We start from the raw sequence: 27,894 nt of genomic DNA, 5'->3' as shown, positions 1-27,894 counted from the left end.
CTTATTACCCACGGTGTGTTGTGCTCATTTATCGACCTCGGAAGGATGAAAGGCTGAGTTTGGCCCTGCCGGGATTCAAACCTGTCGGCGGGCTCCGCACGGATGTCAAAGTGAGCGCTCTACTCACTGTGCTATCTGACTGGCATAATAGTGTTATTTATGAATGCATTTATTTTTATGAACACGTTTTTGTTTTCCATAATATTCATTGTATTCCTCAACATTGGCAACACACACACCGTTAACAACAACTCTCTATACCACCTGGTTGAATATAGTAAAAACCTGGCTCTTTAACCAATATGATTAAAACACATCACCACTGCAATTGCACTGTTTCTCTTCCCGACTACCCTCTAAGTAACACTCACATCTACTATTAGCCTCACTGTTGTATATATCATGTTATATTTTTCTGTGTCAATTGAATATGTATGCATTTACTGTCTGTAACCTCATCGTGATACCCTAGGATCTGGGCATGTAACAAATTTTAATAAACCCTATCTCTATACACCCTTTTTCCCAGTTCCACACAATGATCCATCCTTTCCACCCACTTGTGTATGCTAGGCGGGATCGAGCTGCTCCAGTTTACTGCCAGAGTTTTCTTACCCAACATCAAAACCGTCTTGAGCAAACTTTTATCCCGGCTGGTGAATCCACACCACTCTGAATCCTGTATCCCTATTCTGACACCCAAATATTTAATGGATTCTCGCACAATCGTGAACGGACATCCCTCGGGTATTGCATCCTCAAATCCCCTCCGCCCCCTTTACTGGCAAAAATTCTAATTCATCCCAATTGAAAAGGCTGCTCGCCTCCCAGAATTCTCTAAATGTCGACAACTCTCACCCCTGTACGTCGAGGCTCTCCCAGGTAAAGGATATCGTCCACATATAGCAACATTTTTAATGCATTTTTAAAACTATTTAGCCCATTTCTAAAGTGCATGCCCGATTACTGTAACTGCTACGGGCGACATTTGCTACCTGCAAAATTGCATCTCTTATTCAGTGAAGTATGATACCTTGGTGCTCTATCTTAGTGTCTCTAGGCTATAACTGCCTCTGGCTGTGATTTATTAATGTTTTTACTCCTCTATGCCCTCCATTTACGGTTAACATGTGCATTTGCATTTTTCCAAATACTTTGTCTAGGGAGCTGGAAATACTGTGACTTGGCATTGGGATCCAGTAATGACTGTTTGGATGCCTGGTTCACTTCTCACCCCTTACCTCTATATGTAATGAGCCTACCACTAAGTAGCGGACCTCCAGTGCAAGTTATGAGTCGGATCAGTCTCTGACATTACCAAAGAGGTGTGTGATATCTCTGGGTGCAGTTGCAACATTGTCCTCCTATTTCCTCTCCCTTGAGTTAAGCTTAACTGCTGTCACGTTACCAGTTTGAGCAGTTTTTTTGGGGCTGCTTGCTTTTCCCTACTCTAAGGTTAGTGGTTGTATAGATCTTTGCAGAGGCCTGAGCAAAAACCACCTGAACATTGAGGCATGTCTGTTGCACTTAAAAGGTTCAGTCTTTGTTTCAGATTCCCTCTAGTTTGCTGGGTATATAGACGCAAAGACTTCAGCTTGACTTTCCTGCCCTTTTGCTCATTTGTCCTGGCAGAAACTGATAGTCCCTCAAACTATCAGTACTGGGAAACTGTTTCCTTTTTGTCTTATTTTTATTTTTTACCTGTTTGGGTAACTTTAACAGTGCGCAAATCTTGCATTGCATTGGGGATACTATTGTATGGTCCTACGCTTTCACACTGGGGATTTTTGGTTACTTTTATATGTGCCTAAAGACATGCTGATGGCAGCAGATACATTTTAAAATTTTTGTAGTATTTTTAGTGTGTACATTCGCGTTTACGGCATCTGGCTACTAACCGTGGCAAGTGCCCTAAAATGGGCATGCCGCAAGATTTTTTGCGTGTTCTTTGGCCATGTTGTTGCTTAGCCTTCTTCCTGTCTTCTCTGGTCCGGAAATCCCAACTCTGGTCATGCATTTGCCTGGAAAGCTACTGTTTTCGCGGGCTAGTGCATGCTGTTTGTGTGTGGACCCAGGAAGTCGGTCAGACTGCCTGGTCCCACTGCACATCTGTGGTGCCAGAGAGTCTGAGAGGTGTGCATGAGTGAAACCCACAGTGGCCCCTAATTGGACCACTGCTGGCTGTTTGAATGGTGCAGATCCTTACCACTGGTGGGCTTGGACTTGCTTCCATTCAGGATTTGGGATAAGAAAATGACTCCTGCAGCCATTTCTTGAAATCAATGTTGGAGCCAAGTGTCCTGTGTAGAATAGCAGCTTACTAAAGATCTGTGGATGACTTCCTAAGAGGCCCGGTATCCCTTCCTGCGTTTGGCCTGGTGAAGCGATGCTGGACTACCTGATATGCGAAGGTCCTCTGTGATGCTTCAACTCTTGTACTGGTGGGACCAACTCGAGTTCCGGCTGGCCTGAGCCCTCGAATCTTCGCCGGACCACCCAATGGACCGAGAAGCACTCCAGTAGGTTACCTTGACAGAAGCATTGCTGTTCAGCGTTCTCGTCTGGAGCTTATTTAGTCAGTCTTGTGTCGCAGGCCACCTTCCTGCTACATTTCAGCTTCGCAGCATCAAGGGATCCTGTCCTGTAAGGTCGTCTTTGTTCCTGACTGGAGAGACGCACGCTGTTGCCCCTGTGAAATGACTCCCTGAAACCAGCTTTCCTCCATATAGTAGAGTGCCCTGAAGAGGCTTGCATCAGTGGCTGCTGCATTTCTTCGTCAAAGGCTTGCACTCGGCTCCTGAACCCGACCCAAATCACCGCAGCTCCTGGGCATCTTCTACTGGATCCAACAGCAGGAAAACCTGCCTCCAGCGACTCCCAATCGACCTTAGTCACTTGAGAAAATAGGTTTTAGGGGGTTGAGTATTCGCAATGCAATCAGCCACTCCTGTCTCCCCTATAAACCTTAGAATAAACTTTGGTTCATTCCATCGCGTTTTGAACATTTGTTCTAAAGGATAGGGAAATAATTTTACTTCCCTGTAACATTGACCCCTCTCCTAGAAGCTTTGACTTTTGGGCACAAGGTCTCATTCAACATAGATTGGACGTATAAAGTTGGGTATCATTCCTGATAACTATATTTTCTTACCGCATGCTTACTTGCGTGCATCGTGTTGAATACATTATTGTATGGATTTCTACAAACCTAAGTTGACTGTATATATGTTTGATAGATGAGTGTTGTGTGAATACTAGTTTCGTTTTTCTAATGCGATTTGGGCCTATAATAAATGGTGTATTTTTGTAATTACTGATCTAAGTGGAATTACTTTGTGCTTCACCGTGTGGACTCATTGTGGACTCCTGACCACACTCACTCCTGAGACTAAGCCTTGTACCACTCTCCACTTGATTGGGTTTGGCTAACTTCAGAGTTCCCCGGTTCACTACAACCAGGGTGGCCTTCGGAAATCTGTCCACCAGGCCAGTTTTTAGAAATCCATCTTAACACCAGGTTGGTGATCGTCATATCTCAGCCAGTTGGTTCACCTCTCTGGAATCTGACGCATGGTGCCTGTGCAGAATTTTAACTTGGTTTTCAAAGTTGGTTAGTATTGCCACACATCCCAGCCAGAGGACCTCAAGAAGCTATAGATGGCAACCTTAAGACTCCCAAACAATCCCATTAGTCAACTGAAACAATGTTTTTAGAAAACATCTTATTTTTCATTGCACGCCATGGGTACACGGGCAGTATCATTTAACTTAGACGATTAGTAGACTTAAGGTTGGATAAGAGTTGATCTAAGTATTCTGAGTTAATACTCCAAATATCGCTCTTGTTAGTATCCCGCACGTATCTATCCTCAAAAGAATTGTGGACCGGTGACCATTAAAAGAAATCCCACTTCATCAGTATGTTTTCGCCACACATTGCACAATTGAACTGACTTGCAACTCTTAACAATTTCTTAGTAGATCTGGCCAGTGGTCAGCCACTTTCCTTGAGGCGGACTAGCAATGTTATTCGGATACACACCACCCCAAAAAGTTAAGTATTCCTTAGTCCTTGTAATCAGTCTGTACCATCAGATTGTTTCTCTAACTCAAATTGTATACCAGGGCCCCCCCAAGTTGCTAAATGTTAAAACTGAACTGATCACTAGAACTAGGGTGGCCTTAAATCTGTACACCAGGCCAGTTTCTAGTAAACAGGAAACTCTGACAGGTTAGCCAAAACCCAGTCGAGGTAAACGTGGAGAGCGGTCCAGGCTATTCTCGGGAGAGTGAGTGGGGCGCTCCATGAATCCACAAAATATAATGCACAATAATTACATTTAGACATGTATGAAATGCAAATATTTATTCTAGGCCTTTACACACTAAAAAATGAAACTAGCAGGTGATATCGCACAATCCTCGATAAACATTTATACATTCACCATAGGTTCTTAAAATGCATTTAAATGACTTAATCCAGGAGGTAAGTAAATTAATGCATAACAGATAGAACCAAGCCACAAGTGAATTTCCCTAACTTCAGCAGTCCGCTTCCTAAGAAGAATGGGGCCTTGTGCCCAAAAGTTGCAGGAGCTGCAATGCTTCTCCCCAGAATGCAGTCTTTGTAGGTAAGTTCTAATTTTACTTGTGTTGGTGATTGCTCAAAGAAGATATTCAACAAGTTTACTATGTAAGAAAATGGTGTTTTCACCTTTCAGAAAATACTATCCGGGTTCGAAGACCAAAAGGCAGTGGAATGGAAGATTAGGATACAAAGGGATTGGTTCCCAATGTTATCCTAGGGAGGACATGGGAGAACAAATGCCTTGCGTTTACTTACCCCCCTGACTGATTTTTCCCAGATGACTTGAGACGGCTGGGGACCGCTGGAGGTTGTATTTCCTACCGTTGGGTCTGGTGAGGTGCCCAGGAGCTGCGGGTGCAAGGATTCTTCCAGTCAGGTGTAGATGCAACCCCTGGCAATGAAGAAATGCAAGATTCAGTCCTTTAGATCACTTCATAGGATGGGGGAAGACGAGTTTTAGCGACGGCCACCCCAGTCTTTCCTGTTGCTGTTGAAGAAGCTTCTCTGGGACAGGATCCCTTCAGCTTGAGCTTCTGAAATTCACAGGGATGGTTACTTGTACCACAAGCTTGCGACCACCGAAGCTCTGGGTGCAACTGCGGGAATGCCCGAATTCTGGCGAGGTAGCTCACGAGAGAGCTGGTCAGTCAATCAGGTGGTCCAGGGACACCCGAAGGCTCAGGACGGCTGGATCCTCTAATGCATTAAGACTAGTTGGTCCCACTAGTCCAAGGACTGAAGCACCGCTCCGGGTCTTGAGATCAGGTAGTCAAACAGGGCCTCACCCGGCTATATACAGGAAGTGATGCCCTGCCTCTTCAGGAATCTTTTTCAGATCTTCAGTCGGCCATTCGTCTCCAAGGTATTCTTGGCTCCACTGCTGATTTTAAGAGAATGTGAATTTTAAAATGGAAATACCATCCTGTCCTAAATTACCCCATAACTTTAGAGCTAGAGGTAATGCAAAATCTCACCCCATGATCCCTACAGCCAGATGTTGAATACCAGCTTCAGCTTCGGAAGCTCCAAGTAGCAGCACGAGTAAACCAATTCACACACTAGACTGGAAGATAACCCATTCAGATGCGCAAGTACATAAACTGCGCCAACCTCACAGCCCTCTTGGCTACAGCAGAGCACTCAAAATAATTGAGCTTTTCATGCGGTTGCTACCTGAAGAAGCAAGGTCGCAGGCACAAGCCATTCTGCAGGAAGGCCTACTAGCTTACAATGCCCTGGTTAAATCACGATAAGATGCAGCAGATCCATCGACAGATGAGCAGCCACTGGATTAGTGAGTTAAATGTATTCTTTGGAGTACCAGTCTAAGCTGGAAAGGAGTAGACCTGCATACTCCGTTTCTCTCTCATAGCTTTTATTCATGGTTGTGCAAAGAGGATATACCTATAAACAAGGCAGTGGTATCGAATGATAGTACAATGTCTCCAAGAAAGCAGTAAGCGAGCAAACGGGCAGTTGCAAAGCAGGGGCTCATTCAACAGGAGGTACACTTTTCTGGCAAATGTATTATGTGATGTGCAGGGCTGCAACAGTTCATTGGATGCTTTCCCAAAGCATTACTGCATAGACTAGGTTCACAAGTGGGACACAGCTGTCTCTCCCCATCACGCGCCCTCAAACAGGAGGACATACTGATCCCTATGCTAATCATAGTATTTGATTCTGGAATAAATTCACAAAAAGAGTACTTTACAGCAAAAATATTTGGACTGCTTGTATTGGTCCTGTGCTCGCAACCCAAGCTACATGCAGGGGTACAGTAAACGAATAAATAAATCTTGCATATACTGTTAGATGCATAGGGGTGATTTGCATACCTTGTGAGAATGTGGATTATCCATTTTTGCAGTGAAACTGCTCTTTGCAAAGTTTTACATAATCGAAGTCGATATAGGTTTATATACTCTGGCCCAACCACTTGATGGCAGTTTATGCAAAGCATGGGACTCTAAAACAGAAACGCGCTACAAAAATACTGTAACTGGTAAGTAGTTTTTTTTACAGACCTATAAAAAGTACCGTTCTGTCTATATGAACATTTAAAAATTCAATAAAAAGCATAAATTGAAGGGGAAAAATGTGGTTGTAACAAGCCCACATTTTCCAGGTATGGTTACCAAAGTAACCATAGTTTAGCCTGACTCAATGTGAGTGCTGAATCCACAGATCCCGAGTTGAGCACACCAATCCCGTAGCATACATGCCCTATTCTTGGGGTACTTCATCATATTTCCATGTCATCAGATCATACATTTCTCATACTTTCCCCTCACATCATAAGATACTCTACTGTACCATGTTTCCTATTGTTGCTTTTGTAACGCTTCAATTATTTACCTGTTTTATCTACGGACACTGATGCACGGACTCCATGCAATGTGGTGGCATGCTCAAATGTTTAGTCTTTTACCCCATGAAGATTGCTCTTTCATGAACTATTCAAGATTGGTTTTACTGCCATCTGTCTGTGGAACTGAATCAACCTGTCAGGTTTTCCCATTGGCAGCATGTGGATCAAACAAAATCCAACTCGCGCGAATTATGGTAGGGCCAACCAAAATGGCGGCTCCTCTGTGAGCTCCCACCGAGCTCCTGAATTAATCCTGTTAAAATCGCGGCATCCCTGTTGAAAACTGTCCCTGACATGCAGTCATGTTGCTAAAACAGCTGGATAACGTCTCTGCCTGAAAGTTCGAAGAAAAAGCATTGTGGCAGACCTATCAGCCAGGCCGCAGACCACCGGGGCAGAGCGGGCCTTTCCTCTGTGTCCCATTGCGGCCATCCGAGGCACACAGAACGTACACCCGCGTTATGAGGCAGACCCAGGCATTCACCACCACCACCACCGATCGGATGGAGGCTGGTGGAAGGAGGCCAGAGCGGAGATGCAAATAATGGCAGTCCACGCGGACATCTGTGGAGGCTGGGCTCTGCCAAGGGAGGTCACATGCATACAAGCTCTCCGACAGAGGGTCCGGACAGGCGGCGGACGAGTCGCCACGTCCCTGCAAGGAGAGCAACAGCTCCCGCGACACTGTGACGGGAGTAGTGCGGAAGGGGCCCAGCAGGAGGTGAGACGCGGCGGGGGTGACAAGGGGAGCGCAAACCAAAAACAAAGCGCATATAAAAGAAAAGCAGCTGGCGGGGAACCCCCTCACTCCCCAGGAAATATGAAGGCATAAACACTTAGAGGAGGGCCGCCTTGACTTGCACGAGTGCCAACGTAAGGACTGTGTGGCTAGGGGTGTGCAAGATAGAGAGGGCGAATCCACTGGCCAAACACACGGCAGGCCCTCCACGAGGAATTGAAGTGGCACTGAATGAAGCCCCCGCACAGCCGGCAGCACCGACCCTTGGGGCAGCCATTAACCCTAATTGAACCAAGCCAGCATAACATACTTCATTTGTCACACGCGCAGCGGGATAGGAGTACACACCTGCGGGGTGGCATATGCCGCGCAAGATCACACGGGGGGGGAAAAGACGCTCCCAATCTGGGATCTCCACGCCACGGCTCGCCCCCTCCTCTCCCGGCACCGCTGAAAAGGCTGAAGATGGGGACACACAAGAAAGGGGACACTGTGCAGCACAGGGGGGAATTTAGAAACCACCTCAACAAAGCAACATCAGGCGACCCCACGCATCCTGAAGAACAGTATAACATGACTCATTCGGAATCCTCATTGTGCTCCCCAAACAGTGTGGGAAACATTTCAGGACGAGTGAAGCATCCCTAACAGTCATAATGGGCAAGACCGACAAGTCACAAAGTAAACTCAACTTTGATGCAGGCCCAGCGCCTAAGGCACCCAAATCAGAAAGTCGCCTGAACTCCCCATCGAACCTGACATGCCCAGAGGAAGACCACCCACAACCAATAGACATTCGTGAGATATTAATAGACTTGAAGGCAATAGGCAATTTGGACAGCAAGATGGACATTGTCCTCTAAGGTAGACCTCCTTCAACACCGCCTTGACAAGCACAGCGACAGGCTTGCTAACATTGAACAATGTGTCTCAGACCTCGATGCCGGTGCAATGTCTCTGACCACAAGAGTCTCTATGCTTGAGGGGCAAATGAAAACTGTACTAGCTAAAATTGAGGATCTGGAAGGACTCTCTAGGCGCAATAACAGTGGTCAGCGTCAGCAACAACTGCAAACTAAAATGGAGGAGCATATCGAGAAAATATGCAAGGAACTCTTCGGAGCCACTGAACCTTCACAGCTATTCGTGGTGGAGAGGGCCCACAGGATTCCGGCTACCAGACCCATCCCTGGGGCACCACCGCGGCCAATTATAGCCAAGCTACTAAGCTATAAAGACAGGGACACAATCTTGAGAATGGAAAGAGAAAAAGGAAAGCTTCACTTTAATGGAGATGAGATACAATTCTACCCGGACTTCTTGGCAACAGTACAAGCCCAAAGAAGGTTCTTTGCCCTCGTCAAGCGAAGACTTAAGTGATAACCAGATTATTTACTTGATGCTCTTCCCTGCGAAACTGTGCATTCAGTACGAAGGAAAGGCAGTTTTGTAGCTCCCCAGATGAAGCCACCCTGTTTCTTGACAGACAAGGATGCAAAAACGTGAGTAACGCTCCTGGGCCACCAAGAAGAGAACGGGCAGGAAGAATGACTCCATGAAGTAAAACCACGAAGCCTGCCCGAAACCAATTCGAATGTAACACCAGGGCAATATAAGGAAATCAGGAGTAGGTGCCCATCTCTTGGGAGGACACCAGCGCCCCATGCGTAGCAAAGTTTTTTTTCTTCCAAGTCGGGGTAGGGGGGGGGGGTTCCTAACGGACAAGTTGGGAGTTGTCTGTGTAAAGGAAAGTTTCTGTGTTAGTGTTAAGACGCGCCACTCGTCAGTCTCCCGACACCATGTTGTCCCAAATGTCACACCAGACCCCATCAGAACTGGAACATACTCCAAGTGCACCTCCGTTGCACCGCTCCCCGGGGCACCAGCCACAAGAACTCACCTCTTCAGAGTCCCTGCGGGTTTTAAACGAATGAACCACCAGTCCGTTCAAGGTAGCATCATGGAATATTAGAGGCGGCAATCATCCTGCCAAAATGAGGTCAATTCTTCAATTCCTCAGACGCCACAAAGTGGAGGTGGCAATGATCCAGGAGACCCACCTTCTCCCTCACAGCGAAATTCTTCGGGCGCGAAACTGGGGATTACATCGGTATTTCTCCTCCTATTCGTCCTATGCTAGAGGAGTGTCGATCCTCATCCATCCTGCGTTATGTTTCCGTCTGATAAAAACTGAAAAAGATGCAGAGAGTAGAGCGCTCCTGGTGTACGTAGTCACACCGGGCGAGGAGGTGGTATATTTGAACTCATACGCACCTAACACACAGTACAAACAACTTCGATTGGTTGTTCTCCCATCGAGCAAACTTGGACAGTCCAACTATAATCTGAGTAGGAGATCTGAACACTCACCTAGACACACAGAGATAAATCTCAGTTAGCAACGACACATCCATCCGAAGCCAGCCTACAAGAGTGGGAAATTTGCAAAACATATGACTTGGAGACACCAGAACTGGGAAGATCGAGACTATACCTTCCACTCAGGCGTCCACAATATGAGCTCACACATAGACTATCTCCCCGTCTCCTTACAGAGCAAGTGGCAATGGGGCTTATTCCAAATTCTCCCAAAATTCCTCTCGGACCACGCCACAGTGACCCTCGAGTGCAGCCCCCTGGACACCAGGCCAAGGCCACCCCAATGGAGGCTCAAACCTGGAGCATTTGCGGACCAGTTGTTTGCAGTGGAGCTTCGAGAAGAAATCACCACCTTCCTTGAAATCAACTTGGGAACAGTAGACTCAGCAGGCACGATCTGGGAATCGCTAAAATGCTTCGTAAGAGGAGTGTGCATGGCAAAAGAAAATAGTATACTAAAACGGATACGCCGCGAACTGACTACCAGCGAAAACTGGCTGAAGTCCCTAGAAAGTCAACAACTTACTCCAAATGGAAACGGTTCCCAAGCAGAACTCAAGCAAGAACTTCTGCACTTTAGATCATTAGCAGAACGCGAACTAAAGTTCCTAGGACACAGACAAAAAATCTGACAATACGGCGAGGGTCAAAGACCCGGAGCCCTCCTAGTGCGTCTAATCGCAGCAGTTGGGAAGCCAACAAAAGTTGAGAGAATCAGGTCCCCGCAAGGAAAATTAATGCACAGGGAGGAAGATATAGTTGAGGTGTTTCGCGCCTTCTTCCAAGAGCTCTATAGCACCAGACATTCTACTGACACTGAGATCATAAGCAATTATCTTAAAGACACTGAGCTGTACTGGGTGGAGAGAGACCTACGGGAGCCCTTATATGATCCCATCACGCTTGAGGAAATCCTTCAAGCAATAAAGAGTTTGCCAACCTCCAAAGCCCCTGGGCCCAACGGGCTAATGGGGGAATTCTATATGTTCTTAAAGTATGGTCCATATGGTTTAGTCTCAGCTGATGGTGCATATACATGGGGAAATAAGCATGCCTCAAACACACATTTAATTTGTATACATGTTAACATTTTCTGATGATGCTGTTTATTTCTTCCTTACTTTAGTTTCCCTGTATGTGCCTGATTTGTATGCATTGTGGTTCTTCATATGTATTGTTTGTAATAGCAAAAGTGTAGTGTCTTGAATTGTTAGCTAGTTATTACATGTTTAACATTACTCAAAACTCGCATAGGGTAGCATTCATTATTGTACTTTCCAAAATTACAAGATAATATTGTACTTCTATGATGCATGCTGCAGCCATTCACTATGTTTATATATGATTAGGTTCCTGTATAAACAACATTCAAATACAATGTTTAGATGAGTACATTCTTTAATACATTAAGTAGTTCACGATAGGTCTCCTGATCACCCCTGACATCTTGTTACCAACATTATAAACACATCCCGTTGTAGGGACTTCATCAAAATTAATTTCACGTGTGATGTCTTCTTTGATGTCCTGGGTGTTATTCTTAGCAGTGCACGGTGGTGGCGCAAGTTATGGTTGCTTAGCTTACCATAACTCCTGAACTCCTGAATTTCTGAGGTTTTTCAGTTTTACTTGTAACCATAACGTCCCTTTAACAGTTTTTTTTTTAACTGAATTTCATGGGTTTTTACCAGTGCATGCTATTTCCCTACAACTTACTAATTTCATACTTACCCCAATATAGCAACAATTCTGTCCAATTTACAGTGTTTCATCTTAACTCTGCCATTTCCCACCGCCTAGCATAATTAACTTTTCTATACACTTTTTGCAACTTTCTCCACTGTTTTTGCATCTGTCGACATCAGCAAACGCCTGAGATCAGACCTTCCGGACAGTGCCATGCGCTCGCACGCAGCCTGATGACGTGTCTGCAAAGGTCGTCCGCACTTCATGATCGGGTCCATGCTTTTTGGAACTGTATTTTTTGACTGATCTAGGAACTTCCAAGCACAAAAGGTACCCTTGCAAGCTCCTACACCTATACTTACTCATTATCCATTAACAATCTAGTGCAAAGCACATACATGGAACAATATTAGTAAAACTGCTATTTCTCTTAAGAAATTGCATCAGCTATTGCCCTCCCTCCTCCCCAAGAGCCACCACCACCAGCTGGAGGACCTACATAACAGAAAAAGCGCAGTACTTCAAAAGACAATGACGAGGACCAAGAAGATGAGGTAGAGGACGTGCCTACCTCTAGCACCCAGGGCGAATCATGGGTGTGGCAGTTCTTTACCACTTTTGGGACTGTACCAAAGGATTAAGATACCAAAGTGAAATGAACAAAGCGGGAACCTGGGGTACTAAAGATAGATTTTTCTTCCTACAGCGTGACGCCTGTGGCATCCTGCTGTAGGAAGGGCAATCCTTTTCCAAGATGGCCACCAAGGAAAGGGAAGGCGGTTCTCCGTACAGAGCCACTCTTCCCTTTCTATGGCAGCCTGCAGAATCCTATGACTATATTACCACAAGCACATTCAAACCTATCCTACTTTCAAATAATTTTACCACACAGCCGATCCCAGGTGGACATGGCCACTTTAACACCATTTTCTGTCCCTTGCGGTCATTGCCAATAGCCAGAATGTCCGCGTCATGACCTTATGCCATGACCCAGACAATCGGGCTACTGCCCACGCCCACAGGCTATACCTCAGTCACCAAAGGTATGACTATTTTTTGTACCTACATTATGACACTTGTCAAAAAATAAAATACGGGCACATTTGCAAAACCATGCTTTAATGTCCTTGCCAATGCTCCTTACACGGGTTTGCTTGAAATCCGCCCATGGTTTATTTTTTCAAGTGTCAAAATGTATGTACGTACAATAGTTATATAACTTAGCCCCATTTGACAAAATCCATTCAGTCTTTACACAAACGTTGAAGGTTGGCTCTAATCTTTCTCAACATTTGTCCACATTTGTCAAATGGCAACAAAGTTATAAGCCATCTAAACTTTTTGAGACCTCGCCTCTAATTTTGCCACCTCTTGAGAAAGTCCCACCAAACTTTAGAAAACCATTTATATCTAGATCCAAAATCGTTTTGCCGAATGTTGTGCAGATTCATCAAATGACACCACATTTATATGCCTTTACAATATTTTGTGACCCCCATCTAATTTTGCCCCCTCTTCATAGAATCTCACAAAAATTTGCAAAACCATTCAGGATTAGGTCAAGAATACATTTGCATAATTACACGCCGTTTCATTGATTGGCACTAAAGTTGGAGCCCTCATCTCTGATGTTCTTATGCAGATGCACCGCTGAAAATAAAAATAAATCCTTTAATACAAAGTGTTCTGATGTGACGACTTTGATATGGGCCATATGTAGAGGTTGCAGATGTCCAGTTGGCTATATGTGCTAAACCAATATATTAAGTGATTTACAGGTGTGCATCGAAGTTCCAAGTTACTAATGAATATATAAAACCATCTCCACTATGTTGATAGTATGTTTCACCAGCCACCCTATTCTCGAATTTCTTCTAGCCATGGCTTCTAGGTATTTTCATTTTGTTTTTTAAATATATTTTTATTGGTTATTGCTTTTTCTTTTTTTTTTTAAGTGGTTACATCAAAAATAAGAATATACAAAGGAGGCAGCTCATTGAAATCGATTCTATATATAAAACAAAATAGTGTCCGGTTATCTATTTCCTGATTGACTTAATTTGATACTTTTACTTGCAATCAGTTTCAACTGTGTCCATGCTGGGATGCAGCATGGCTTCAGACTGTAAATGTCCAACCTTTGAACAGTATTTGTACATTCGCCCTATGTTGCCTTTCAAAATAAAGAGCCATTTCCATTGGTGATGGATTGGTGATGGATTATCTGTGTGTGGTGTGTACATTCGCCCTATGTTGCCTTTCAAAATAAAGAGCCATTTCCATTGGTGATGGATTGGTGATGGATTATCTGTTTGTGGTGTTCAGCATTGACATAGGAGATAAATGGATCCTAAATTGATTTGTGATTAGTATGCATCAGAATGTGCAGCCGTTATCTTCTCCATGGGGCACACGTACCAAAGGCTGGCTCACCACATATGCAATAGAGCGTTAACTTTCACCCTCCAGCTTTGGGCTCTAGTTAATTGTGCTGCTGTTGGCATACGACTAGCTAGTTTCGAATGTTTGGCTATCAATGTAAACATTTCTTGATCATCTAGGTCTTCCAAAAGAAGCACAAATGTATTTAGAGGTAAGTGTATGCCGACCATTTTATGTATTAGGCTAGTGATTGCGTCCCAAAGGGGCTAAATCTTAGAGCAGTGGCACCATATATAGGCCATGGATCACCCTCTCAAAGGGGAGGATAGCATATACATTTTGTGAAGACTGTCGGGTGAAACAACCCCCGGATTTTTTTTTTTTTTAGGTATTCAGTAATTGTTGCGCACATAGATGTTGTTGCGCACATAGATGATGTAGCAGCAGTTTTCCACATAATCTCCTACGAGAAAGATGGGATGGTGCGTTCTAATTCTTCCCAGTGAGTAGTGTAGGTCAATTTATCGTCTGCAGTGGTATTGAGTAGCATTTTTTATATATTGGAGATCTTATCTATCGAGGGGTTGAAGGAGATTAACTTCTCAGAATATCTGTTCCCTACTACCTTCTTTCGTGATATTTGGGCCCTGATGCATGTATTTGCGCCGAAAAAAAACTGGATTTGTGCGCCATTCTGCCCGCAAATCCCCATTCGTTAAACAGGGATTTGCGGGCAGAATGGCACACAAATTCAGTTTTTTTTTTTTTTTTTCGGCGCAAATAATTCATGAATCAGGGCCTTGGTTGGGACTTCCTAATAAGGCATTGGATCTATCCATTCCGAAAGAGAAAAAGTTTGCATGGTTTAATGGACTGTCTCTATGCACAGTACTAAATATGTAAGCAATCTATTAACTATATGTATATCTGCACATTCCACGCAATGTAATGCTATGCTCCTTTTCATGTGTGCCTTATCCTGCAACTAAGTTTTTATGTAATCCTACCTTCCTGCTCTGTTGCACCCTGTTACCTCTGGGTTTTGCGCGCCATACTAAATAAACAAACGGAGTTGCTTCTTCAGATAAATGGCCCAAGTTATGAGCAGCCCTCAATCTCGCCACCTAACGAAGGTTCGTTCTTTCATGTCTGGTGTAAAATTAGGGTTCCCAAAAACTGAAGTTGGTGGGGGAAGGATTTGTGGACAGCCCAAATATCCAGACAGCTATGTCTCAATAGAAAAGGCTGACCGAGGTAAGGGATCTCATTGAGAGATTAGATGGCTGCTGTTTAGGGGACAACCACATAGGAGAGAGGTTAAGGCAGTTTTCTTTTAATTGTTTTTATTGATTTTGCTAAGTCATAGACCCTCGCCCGCCCGCGGAGGACTACAAGAACAACATCATTGTATACATAAGGTAAGCCAGGACCAATCGCAATGTCCAAAATTCTCAGACAATGTGGGCACCGTTGCATCTGAAAGTCACTTTTACGATATGTTCGCATCAGTCCTCAATCCTGCTGGATGTCCATATTTTTGGAGCCACCCGGCCTCTGTCGTGGCCTGCCTCTGTTTGCACTTAAAGCAAAACCATATATTCCCTCAGTCGCTTTTTAGTGAAGGATACCATACCACCTCTGGATTCCACATGTCCACACTTCCATCCTCGCTTCCTTGCCCCCAGGAAATATTTCCTCCATCTGGGTTAGCACCCCTTCCCAAAATGGTTTTATAACTGGGCACTCCCATATACGGGCCAGTCACCCCTAGCTTTACAACCCCCAGCGCTGTTTTTGGGTACATGGCATGCATTCTCTGCGAGTGTAATGCCATTGTAGCAGCATTTTATGCCACGTTTCCCTAAGCTGAATAGTGCACATCAGTTTAGGTATGTTACCCCATAAGTACTCCCACTTATCTTGTGAGACCTCCTTGCCCACCAAGTCCGCCCATCTCATGTAGCGCCACTGCACTGGTACCCCTCCATCCTAGAGTATTCTATAGAGGGACGAGAAAAGTTTTTTAGACCCTGACTGCGTCATTAAAAATTTCTTAAACGGGTCAGTTGCCTCCCCACTGCAGCCTTAATACGTGGGTCGGACAGCCAATGCCCCATTTCATGATAATAGGAGAGCCGATCGCCCATCCCTACTAGCTTCTTACAGGCTTCAAACGACACAATGTCTTGCCCGTGAATCATCTCCCTGAATTGTATGCATCCTTCCATCCACCATTTCTTGAAAGATCTGTGCACTAACCCCGGGGAGAAATCCAGTTTGTAAAATAAGGGCATAAATGGGGCTGGGTTTGTGGAGAGTTCCAGGGCCGTAACAGTGTCTTAACTTGGTGTTTTTAACGCGGGAAGTTGCACTCGTAGATATTTGTCTAATGATCAATCCTCACATTAAGGTCCAGTTTCATCTAGTTGGCCATCGTAGCAACGTTTCTATAGTCACCGGGTCTTGCCGCCGGCAGACTTTCCGAACGCTTATGCGTAGGGAACATGTAGGTGTGCAACTGCCCGCGTTAAACACCAAGTTAAAAAAAACAGGTCCGGAATATATGAAGAAATTACTCTTGTGAGCCTACTGCGGCTATTAATAAGAAACATTATTCCAGGTAGCAATGCTCTCCAGCGAAGTATATCACCTGTGGAAATCAGCATTATGAGTGATGTTAATCTACTGAGCATTGTAGTTTAGTGACCTACTGACATGCTAGCCAATTATTCAAGTGGGTCATAGTGATAACTGCGAAGAAGACAAAAATCCCCAGAAGAAACTCCTGATAATCAAATCCTTGATGTGGGAATGAAACCTGTTGTGTTATAATTGGCACACCTACTTGTATGGAGAGTGGTACGATTAGTCAGTTGGACTGAAGTTGTGGAAATTAATGAAAGTACAACCAGTCTATAGTTGTGTATATGTATTGTAGTTTGTATATGTATTGTATTATATTTATTTTTCTATTGTTTGGATTAATTGTTTTAATTGTTTGTTTTAGTAGGCACAAGTTACTTTTTGATTTGCACTTTACATATGAGCAAGCTTTTAGGTCATATGTTTGCATTGTTTATAATAAAAATTGAAAATTTATATTTTTGAATTGGAGTGGGCTAATTGTATTCTTTATCTTCCGTCAGCATTTCGATGTCCTGCATCAAGAATAGCTAGCGCCACACACATGCTCAAGGTCTGTTTAATGGTACGACCTTGCATCTCATCGTGTTGGCCTTTTCTTGTTATAGAACTATGTGGTTTTCCAAGCCATAAAACCCCTGCCAGGGGAGTCCCTGCCACTGCTCTGTCCTGCCGTGGCCAGATTTTCTGTGTCTCCCGACAACCATTCTTTCACCACCCGTAGCTGAGCCATCTCATGATAGTTGTGGAAGTGTGGCAGCCTCATTCCTCCCCTATTTTTTTGGGGCAGTCAACATGTTCATAGACGATGCCTGCCATAGGCTTGATCTGCCACAGAAACGCTGACACCATCTTGTTCAGAGATCTAAAAAATGATCTGGTGAGCGCCTGAAAATAATACAGAACCCTCAGAAGTATGATCATCTTCACTGCATTTATCCTCCCCAGGCATGATATGGGGAGGGCACCATTTTAGTAGATCAGCCTTAACTTTCTGTAGCAGTTACGGGTAATTATCCCCATATTGCGTCACCTAGAATTTGGTTATGGTTACTCCTAAATCGGAGATTCCTCGCTCTGCCAACTTAAACTGTGTTTGAGACCGGGTGCGCTCCAGCTGATCTGGGTGGACGATTAGGTTACCATTTCCAACATCTGCATATTCATTTTTAATCCGCCCACCTCCCCAAATGCCTCGGTCATTTATTGGCACCGGGAAGCAAGCTATCAGGCTCCATAATAGTCAATGACATGTCATCTGCAAACTTCTTGATTTTGTGTTCCTCCCCTGCCATTGGTATCACTTTGGATCCTTTGTTAGCCAAACTAAGCATGTCACTACAGATCAGATACATGGCTTACAATAGTGGCGATAACGCACACCCTTGCTTGCAGTCATGATATTTCCCCATAAATGGAGACCCGAATTGATGGGGTGTAATAATTTGCCTGTACCATCTGGAAAAACCCTGGCCCAAACCCCATAGCTTCTAAGACAGAAAATGGGACTACCCAGTTTAATGTTTTCTCTGGATCCATTGAGACGAGAAGAGCCGGCTCTTGCGTATATAGCAGATTTGTCCGGGAGGATAGCTCAGCGGCAACATGCTCGCCCTGGAAGCAAGACGACATGGAGCAACACAGGTTCGATTCCCGGGTCTGCGCTTGGAAACCTCTGGCTATTAAGTGCATTATAAATAACCTATCATACATATCATTTCTTAATTGGTTGACCAACCCTACCGATATTGTCCTGGGTTTTCCTCCCCAGTATAAACCCTGATTGGTCTGGCCCCACAAGTTTAGGCCGCACTACCGAAAGCCTGTTAGCTAATATTTTAGTTTAAATCTTGGCATCAATATTAATTGACCCTGGGAGTGCCAGATCCTTTGTTTTAGGGAAGACCACTACTTTTGCCTCATCCATGGTTGCCGTGATCCTCTCCTTGGTCCTGAAGGAGTTAAATAATTTGGTCAGCCACAGGATTAGATGCTGCTTACATTTTTTATAAAAACATGCTGGACAGCTATCTGGCCCAGGGGACTTGTTCAAGGGAAGAGCTTTGATCGCCTCTGCTCCTTCGCTTTCCTGTATTTCCCTTTCAAAGTTCTCCCCTTCTACACTGTTAACTTTTGGGAGTGGAACCATACCAATAAATAGCCCCTATTTGTCCCCTTCTGGATTCCCCAAGGAGTACAGCTCTGCATAATAATCCTCGAATACCTTAAGGACAGTGGCACTCACTGTCACAAAGGTGCTTTCCTGAATGGTCAACCTGAGGACTGTCTAGGCCGCTGTCATACTTTTGAGTTGTCTTGCGAGCAACCAGTCTGACTTATTTGCCCCTACATAGTATCGCTGTTTCATATATAATGAGGCTTTCTGTCATGACCCTTGCCCCTGGCCCTCACTGGCAAGTAAGCCTTCCAGTTCGGGCCAGGTCAAAGGCCTTAAAACTTCATCCAAGACCCTCTTGGAGTCAGTCCTGGCGCCTTGGGCTATGCGGTCTAGTCTTTTGGGTGTGGCAGGCCTGGGACTACTTTACCTGGACTACTTTACCTGAGACTATTTAAACCGAACCCAAACAGCAGAACATGCTTTGCATTTTTCTGCTGTGGGCAGCGTAACACTCAGTGTCCAGTTCTTTGATGCCAGTTTACCTGAAACCAAGGACCTGCAGATAGAGAAAGAACATTACGAAACTTAGCTGGCACAGTATCCTGTCTTCAATCCATCGCTGACTTCAGTTCAACTCACCTGAAGGTACGAACTCCATCATCCGGCAACGCAGGCATCCTGGAATACCATAACCTGGAAAGAGGAGAAAGAAAAACGGCATTAGTAAGCGTTTCCTCCTGAATGAAGAAAGCTACACAATTCTTACCTGGTAAGTAATCTCCTGGTCAGTATCATTGCTGGAACATTACGGCACTCGGCGAGGAACATCGCAGCCTACAAGGAGAGAAAAGACACAGGTTAGCAATATAAAAAGCGAAACAGTGCCGCACATCGCATTATTCACCGGACAGCATCGCGCACACCGCGCTTTCGCCTACCGGCCTATGCTCATCTTCAAACTGCATGACAACACCAAAATACCTTTTCATACCTAAAAGGAAAGAAGCAAGACATTATTCGAACTAAGAGGAACATAAGAAATGCATATAAAGACTGTAAAGCAGCAAACCTACGGAGTCGCAGCAGGCCTGGATTCCCACAGGGGGGCTTGCACCAATGACGTAACTTGGTTGCTGCTCGCCCCCCCACATCGACGCGCCCCTGCCACGAGGAGCAGGACGGAGAATCCACCTTTTACAATATTAAGGTGAGGAGAGGGCCCAAGGGGAAGGAAGGAGTTGAGGCCAAGGGAGGTGGGAAAACAGACAATCTGGTATTGAATCCAGCTCTCCTATATTGCAGACCTATCTTTAACCAGAGGCCTTACTAAAGGACCGGGATCGGGTTCGAGAGTGCAAATCATCCAACCAGGGCAGGGTGGCATCCCCGTGGATACCAGGTGAGCGTAACACTTTCTCTGCATGCTTGGTACGCAGCAATTCTACCTTAACCTGGCTGTTAAAGTGCTCTCTGCAGTGCTTTGGTCGAGCGACCTGCAATATTTTGCTGCACCTCTGCCTACAGACTCTCCCAATCCTTTACCATCTGCTGTCTCAGCCTATCCTGAGTAGCCTTCATTGCTACTAATTCTCCCCATAGGGAATGCATCCCACACTGAATCTAAAGCCATCTCCTGGTGCGCATTTTCTGCAAAATACATGTCCATTTTGTCCCAATGGTCTCTGCAAGAACCGGATCCAACAGGAACCCCCATCTTCAAAGACCCCCTACGCTTCTTGACAGGTCTAATTCTAGCATTGGTGAAGCATGGTCCGACAGGGCTATAGATCTGTGATAAACTTCTGTTACTCTTCCCATAAGTCTAGTGGACGCTAAAATGTAGTGTATGCTAGGTAGAGAGGAATGGAAATGGGAGTATCACGTAAATCGCTTTGCCTCGTTTCTGAACCCTCTCCAATCCTTGTGCAACTCCAGCGCCTCATCCTCTGCTTCACAGCCCTCAACTGCGCCTTGACATGCGGTACCCACGCCAAGTTAAACTCCCCTGCCAAAATTGTTTACACATGCGCGAACCCCTCCAGCTTCGCCAGTACCCCACACAGGAAACCAATGGAGGTTGATGGAACAAGCACATGGAAGAGCCTCACTCCACAGCCTTCGCCGTCCTTGTTTATGTGCCGTCTCTCAAGGTTTACTTCTGTGCTGCTCACTTTTTGTATTTCCCTCCTGGCTCTCACCCTGCTCCTCCTGTAGGTGCAAGATGTTTGCCCATTCGTTGCACGTCGTGAACGTATGCTGGTGGCCCTCCCAGGAGAATAGCAGGCCAAAGGAAAGGTCCACCGTTTTCTTGAGCGAGAGATCTAACTACCGGTCCCATTGCTCTTTTCTGCACAGTACTCTGAGCCAGATCTTGATACAATTGAACCTTCGTCCTATTGACTTGTATGGGCTCTGCTGACCGACCTGTTACTTCTGGGCGTATGAGGTCACTGCCACCAACACATCCCGCAGCAAAGCTCCTGGATCACTCCTTTTGGGGGGCCCACCCGGTGGATACTGCCAATTGTACTAATAGGTCCATGAAGAGTTGTTGTATCATTTTCTTTAGGTCTTTATCCTCCACTGGGTCTGGCAGATTTTTGATCTAGATATTTGATCTCCTTGAGTGGTTCTCCAGATCTTCGCACTGGAGTTCAAGGTTTTGTGATAGGCAGGAGAGATGTTGCAGAAGTTTGTCATTCTTCTTGGTGTCATCTGCTATGTCTTGCAGGGCCCTTTCTGTGATGTCGACCCTTTCCTCCAGTTTAGCAACATCAACTTTTTGTTAAGATTGTTTCAGTTCTGTTTTCATCAGGGCAAATTGAGTCTGGAACGTTTCCATAAGATGTCTTGGAATTCCGTGAAGCACTGTTGCAGAAATTCTTTGTGGACTGCCATGTCTAGATCCACTTGTTCCGCCTCTTGTGATGCGTCCTGGTCCTATGTGCTTCGTTGTTGCATTTCTTGCCCCTAGTACCTTGATGTGCCCCCTGCTACTTTACTCTGGGGAGGTTTTTGCTGGACCGCCAATGCTTTCTCCTTGCCTTTGGACATCAAGCCCCTATGGCAGCATCTGTGCTCCCCGCAGCCATCGCAAGGGGAAGAAGTGGGGCTCTTTATCGTCAGAGGACTTTGTGGCGTCCTAATTTTGCACCTCCTCGCCCACGTTATTTAGCCTGAAGCCGAAGGGGTTAAGTGGGTTAATACTCCCCCCTCCTCCACAATAGTCACAGGGGACTCCCCCAAACCCCCCCCCCCCCAGCTCCCCTCCCGCAGTTTTATTTGAGGTGACGTGCCCATGGTGACCCCTTTACCTCTCTACTTCTCTTGGGGTCTCACTCCTCTGGTGTAGCTGCACCCTCCTGCCAGTGGGGGATGCCTCGTCAAAGCACTCTTCAGTTGCTCCTGTGGGATCGTCCACTAGCCTTGCCTTGTAGCACTCGGTGCTAAACCTATTCTTGTCCCTATTTCCAGCTGAGGCTGCTCTCCTCATGCTCCTCTGGGCTTGCCCTTTGTCCATGTCCTGCAGCTGGAACCCGAGGCTCCACCACAGTACGGTAAATTATCTCTGCCTCCTGCACTCCTGGTGTAGGTGCTGTCTCCCATTGTCTAGCACTGAGCTCGCTTGTAGGGGGCAAAGGCGCCTTTATGTTGGCATGCTGCACTTCGGACATGCCTGGGTTTCCAGGAGCTTCACTGCAGGATCTACCTTCTGCCGTTCGGGTTCTCGCACGATCAACGTGCACTGTCAAACTGGGGGGCGGTCTCACTAAGTTCTTCTGCACAATTGATGGTGTTTTGCTCAATTGTAATGCTGGTTTGTCGGCCACTGTGAACAACGCTTCACCCCTTACATCCTTCTCCCTCCGGCGGCCATCTTGAAGTGCAGGTTAAGGGAATCTTAACGTCTAACTGCTCCAATTCCTTCCTTCTGTGCTGCGAGCAGGTAATTGTAGATATTCTGTATTGCTATTTCTCCCTGTTTTGAGCGCATTAAAGTTTTCCTGGACAATCTAGGTGGTTTATCTTGCCCAAAAAAATTCCATATTGTGGTTTGCTATTTTTTTTTATTTTTTATTAAGTGGTACCTTTTATTGGGAGGGCTTGAAAATCATGGCAATCCTGGGAGTAAGCTCCATTTTGATCACCGTGCAGTGACCAAACCATGATGGAAATTGTTCAAGAGGTCCAGGAAATTGTGTTAAGAGCATCAGGAAAAGGGGCCATAAAATTCCCATGGTTTTTCAGCCCATTTGTACAGGTAATGGATGGCCAGAAATCGTATATCATAAGTAGAAAGATTGTTAAAATAAGCATATTTTATTAGCATGTGGAAGTTATTGACTTCCTTTCAGCCAATCTGAATGTTCGCAATGCAGTCAATAACTGCTGATATTTCGTTTTTTCAAGCATTTTGACTTCGGAAGCAGACCAGGAAACTGTGTTTGGCTGTATTCAGCAAACAGAATTCCATGTCCCAGCAAGATGCCTTTGAACAAGACATTGCTGTTTAACACACCAGTGAAAGCTAAAACATAATTATTTTTATGTATTTTATTTGAATCTTTGTTTAGCCCTGGCCCTACCAAGGGTTTGGGGCACCTTACATAGTGCAAAGTTTGAAAAGGCGGGGAGTTGACAAAAAAAGTTACATGTTTTCAGGAAAGGCTAGGAAGATTAGGCTAGACAAGGCTGTGGTGGAGGGCAGGGTTGTGTGGGAAACAGGTATATTTTGAGGCTCTTTCTGAAAGTGGTCATGGGAGGATGCAGTGCATATTTGAAGAGGTAGGTGTTCTATGCCCTGTGTGCCCAGTGCGTAAATGCTTGTTTTTGTGTGCATGGGAGTTTGCAAAGTGGAATGTGTAGAAGGTGTTGGCTAGTTTGTCTGGTATTTGTGTGGGTGATGGGTTTGAGTTTGTCATGAAGGTAAGATGGGGTTTTGAGGTGGATGACTTTGAATACAATGTAGAGTCCTTTTTGAAAGCATTTCTGAGGTATGGGTAGCCAGTGGAGCTGGGAAACAGTGGGGGTATATGTGTGAATGTTTGGGTAGGTGCAGGATTAGGCTGGCTGCTGTGTTTTGTATGGCTTGTGGGGGCAAGGGGTAAGGGTGTTGTGGAGGAGTCCAGTGAGGCGAGCATTTCCATGGTCCAGCTTGGATAAAGCCAGTGCTTGGTCTGCGGTGCAGAAGTGTTCAGGAGGAAGGATATATCTGATTTTGCGGATGAGGTGTAGATTGAATGTTTTGGTGACAGCGGATTTGTGGTTTGTGAAGGACAGGTGGGGGTCAATGGTAAAGCTAAGGGATTTGACAGGTGTGGAGAGGAATGTGTGGGTTGTCCCTCTTGCATACAGGGGGTGAGGTTGGGTTTGTGCCTTGGAGGGGCAGATGAGGGATTCTGTGCATTTGAGGAAGTGGGTGGCCATCCAGTTGGTAAGGTTGCACAGACTGGTATTGAGGGTGTGAAGTTGTGCAGGAGTTGAGATTTGGAAGTATTTTGTGTCATTTGCATATTGGTGGAAATGTACGTTGTTTGCTAAGGGGCTGTCTAAGGGCTCCAACATATACGTTGAAAAGGAGATGGGACAGGGCCTTGCTGGACCCCCTACTTGACAGGGATGATGTCTGATCAAGGAGGGGGCATGACGCCAATGTGCGTCCTGCTTTTTCTTTCATAAAGAGAAAGCATTACTTTTTACATTACACCTAATTTATGCTTCTGCTAAAACTTTTCAGTTCAACAGTTTACAATTAAAATGCTTACCCTAGTAAGATCACCTTGTTAGTAAATTAAATGTTAATATTATTTAAATTTAAATAACACGGTTTGTGCATTTACATTACTCAGTATTAACATAATGGGTTTTCTTCATGACTGCAACTCCCAAAGCTATATTGCTATTACCATCATGTGCTGATAACCTCATTGACCTTCAGGGGTGCGGGGGTCTTTATCACTTGAGATGAAGACCTTTCCCCCATCTAATGGTCCTCGGCTTTGCCTCTGGCCAAAATTTGGGGCCTGGTCCTTATGTAATAATGACTAGGCCAGACCCTCTGTCTATAAGGCTATAATGCGTTTATTGGAACGACACAATGTGACATGTTTTGTTAGCTGACGCTGAATTTGCTGTTCTTAAAATTGATAATACCGCCCCCCCGACCCTCACCCGAAAGTTTATAGGAACTCTGTGAATCCTGTTTTAAATCGGGTCATCTTTTGACGGATAACTGCAGCCAAACCTTGAAGTGAATATATGCTAATTGACCCTGTTTTTTATGCTACAGGGAAACCTGATCAAATTGTGCAAGAAGATGAGGAATACAAGCGGGTTGATTTCAGCAAAGTGCCAAAGCTGAAAACTGTTTTTCAAAAAGAAAACGGTAAGTATTAAGAAGTGAAAATAGCGTTCAATAAGTCGCACCTGCTACTTTAACTCTTCATGGCCCTGTTCAGATCCATCAGGCACCTGTGATCCACTGTTTGACACCAACAATATAATTCCGTCTTTTGGTCCCGTCCTCATTTTAACTGATGTGTTTAGTGCGTTTTAACTGAAGTAAATGAAGTGAAGCGATGTTGATCCATTTTATCTGGCAAAGGGACTTTTCAAGCATGTCTTGTTGCTGTTGTAGCCTGAGCATTTGATTTGCAGTAAAATGGGCGAGTTGTTCAGTCAGGGTTTTGGTTGAAATGTTATCTGCAGTGTACTACTGTTTTGTGTTTACAATCCATTTCCCTTTTATTACATTGTAAATAAAGAGCCCTTGAATGTTTCCTCTGATACTTATTGAGTTTACGTTTTATCATGCGTGTGTCTCCTTTGTATGCATTTATAGCTTGTTTTTCTGCTTGTCCGGTGACTTATGATTGTGCACAAGGATAGATTCCATGTAGCTGAATTGCAGTATCTAAAGCGCATATCCCTTTATTCATAACTTCCAATCTTCATGCTGTAGGGCACCTGTCATACCGATGCTAGGTAAGTATGACTTTCAGTTGATGTGTTTAGTGAAAAGTCTAATTTCCAGATTCTGAAAAGGAGTTACTTGCATAAACGTTAAGTTGTTATTGATGTAAGAAAATCCGTCTTGCATAGCCCTTCATGCTGGATTATTCCTGCTTACAAGTGCTATAATAGCTATTATTATTACTCCACTTTACTGGCAGTGAGTTTATCAACGTTGAAGAATCAAAAGATGTGTTGACCCTGCTGGCAATTCAAATTTCAAAGTGCATAGTCGCCACATTTCAGAGGCCAGCACTGGGCCATCCTTTCCAATATGCTTTTCCTTTGTGCTGAAAACCCCTCAGAACTGCCCCGAACAGAGCTGCTCGACTAGATGCTGCCAGGAAGTAAGCTATCCATTGTAGAAAAAGGAAGATTAGGAAGAGGGCAAGCCATGAAATGTGGTACAAAGAATACCTGAACAATTGCTGCAAAGCCCATAGCGTGAAATGCACATTTTTCAGAGATCTTCACGGAACATACACACATTATCTGGAATACCAGGCCTTATGGGAATCTTCCCTTTCCACAGTGCTTTAAATTCTTTAAAGAACTGAATATGGCTGAAGTCTGGAGAATTATTGAGAAGGCATATATGTTGAGCTCTCCTTGATGCAGGAAATTGTTCTGATTGCCAATTTGAGAGTGCTACCCAATGGACTACATCATTGGATCGCAACTTTATTGAGTTGCTAAAATGTTCTAAAACCCTAGTGCAGTTTGTTCAGGACCTGCAGTGGTATGGGGAGTCACACATGGAATAGTAAAGGTGGGGGTAGAAGGAAGATTTTTTTTTTTTATCCATTGCTGTTTCCAAGTATTGTCTAGCACAACCTCTTGAACACACCTTCATCATCCACCTGCCTATTACCACTAATCACCTCCTGCATGGCACTTCCTCTCTTGCAGTAGCATGGACACACTGACCCCTCTAGTCCACCTTTTCTGAGCACTAACAACCTCCTGGTCAGTCACTTCCACTCTTGCAGCAGCCTAGAGTTGCAGGACTTGCTTAGACAAAGTCTGACTCCAAGGCCAGCACAAAGCATGGGTGAGCTGTGTGGTAACTTAGAGCTCGGAAGTGATGTGGGCTTTGCAGTCTAATCCCCTCCCCTTCCCCCCCCCCCCCCCACAGCAATGACCAAGAATGTTGCTTTTCGTAGCACCGCCAGCTTATTCAGCAGGGCCTCGCACTGGGCGTTCACAAATACCCCCCTCCCCCAACATTTTATAAAGAGCAATTGGTGCATTTGCCTCTGGGCAGCTGCTCAAAGCTCCAGTTAGATGCCCAAATCATTGCTTTGTTTCTGCACAATTGATCTCCATTAGGTCAGCATTTTAGAAACCTTCTTGTGAGGTATTTAGAAGACCAAACCAATAGTGTAGTAAACTAATGTCCACTATGCTTGTCCAGAACTGTCTCGATAGTAATGTGGCAGAGCAGTTTGGCTTCACCAATGAGTGTGCAGTGGGGTAAATGACCTTGCATCAGGTATAGTTAGGCACATACTCTCACCAAAATGTATGCAGAATAATATATTCAACTTGGTTATGTACCATTTAGTCTATTAAGTATTGCATAAGGTTCAGCTGAAATAAAAAAACGGCAACGGTAAATCCACAGACCACATAGGATGCAAAAGGGTTTATAACCCCAATCCCGCCAAAACAAGGTGGAAATGAATTGAATGACTGAGGAAGTGTCGGAAGCAGCTGCTGCTTGATTCTCTCGCAAAAGGCAGTGTGGCTTGACACGTTTGTTCGCACATGTCTGTGGGTCATTTTCCTCAAACTTTGTAGCGCTCCTGCTGCATGCCCGTTCTCTGCACCTTGGCACTCTGGTTGCCGATGGAGTGACCCGCGACTTTCCCCTCTTCCTCTGTGGATAGATCGTCGACTGAGGATAGAGGAGTGGGCGAGCAGCGATAACTGGTGGCTGCCGACAGGGGGCCACTAACTTCATTGGAACGCGGGAA

General features: G+C 45.0%; 1 protein-coding gene across 1 annotated transcript in view; it reads left to right on the top strand.

Moving 5' to 3' along the window:
- ACAT1 (acetyl-CoA acetyltransferase 1) overlaps window positions 1-27,894 on the top strand; it is a 330,010-nt gene that overhangs the window by 205,376 nt on the left and 96,740 nt on the right. Inside the window, exon 8 of the mRNA XM_069640458.1 lies at window positions 25,197-25,292. Coding sequence (XP_069496559.1) covers window positions 25,197-25,292 — 96 coding nt within the window. The remainder of the gene's footprint in view (window positions 1-25,196; window positions 25,293-27,894) is intronic.

Source organism: Ambystoma mexicanum, chromosome 7q, assembly GCF_040938575.1.
Source record: "Ambystoma mexicanum isolate Mex_15411 chromosome 7q, UKY_AmexF1_1, whole genome shotgun sequence".
Taxonomy (NCBI): Eukaryota; Metazoa; Chordata; class Amphibia; order Caudata; family Ambystomatidae; genus Ambystoma; species Ambystoma mexicanum.
The sequence above is the reverse complement of the archived record's forward strand: the minus strand, read 5'-3'. Positions and strand labels throughout refer to the sequence as shown.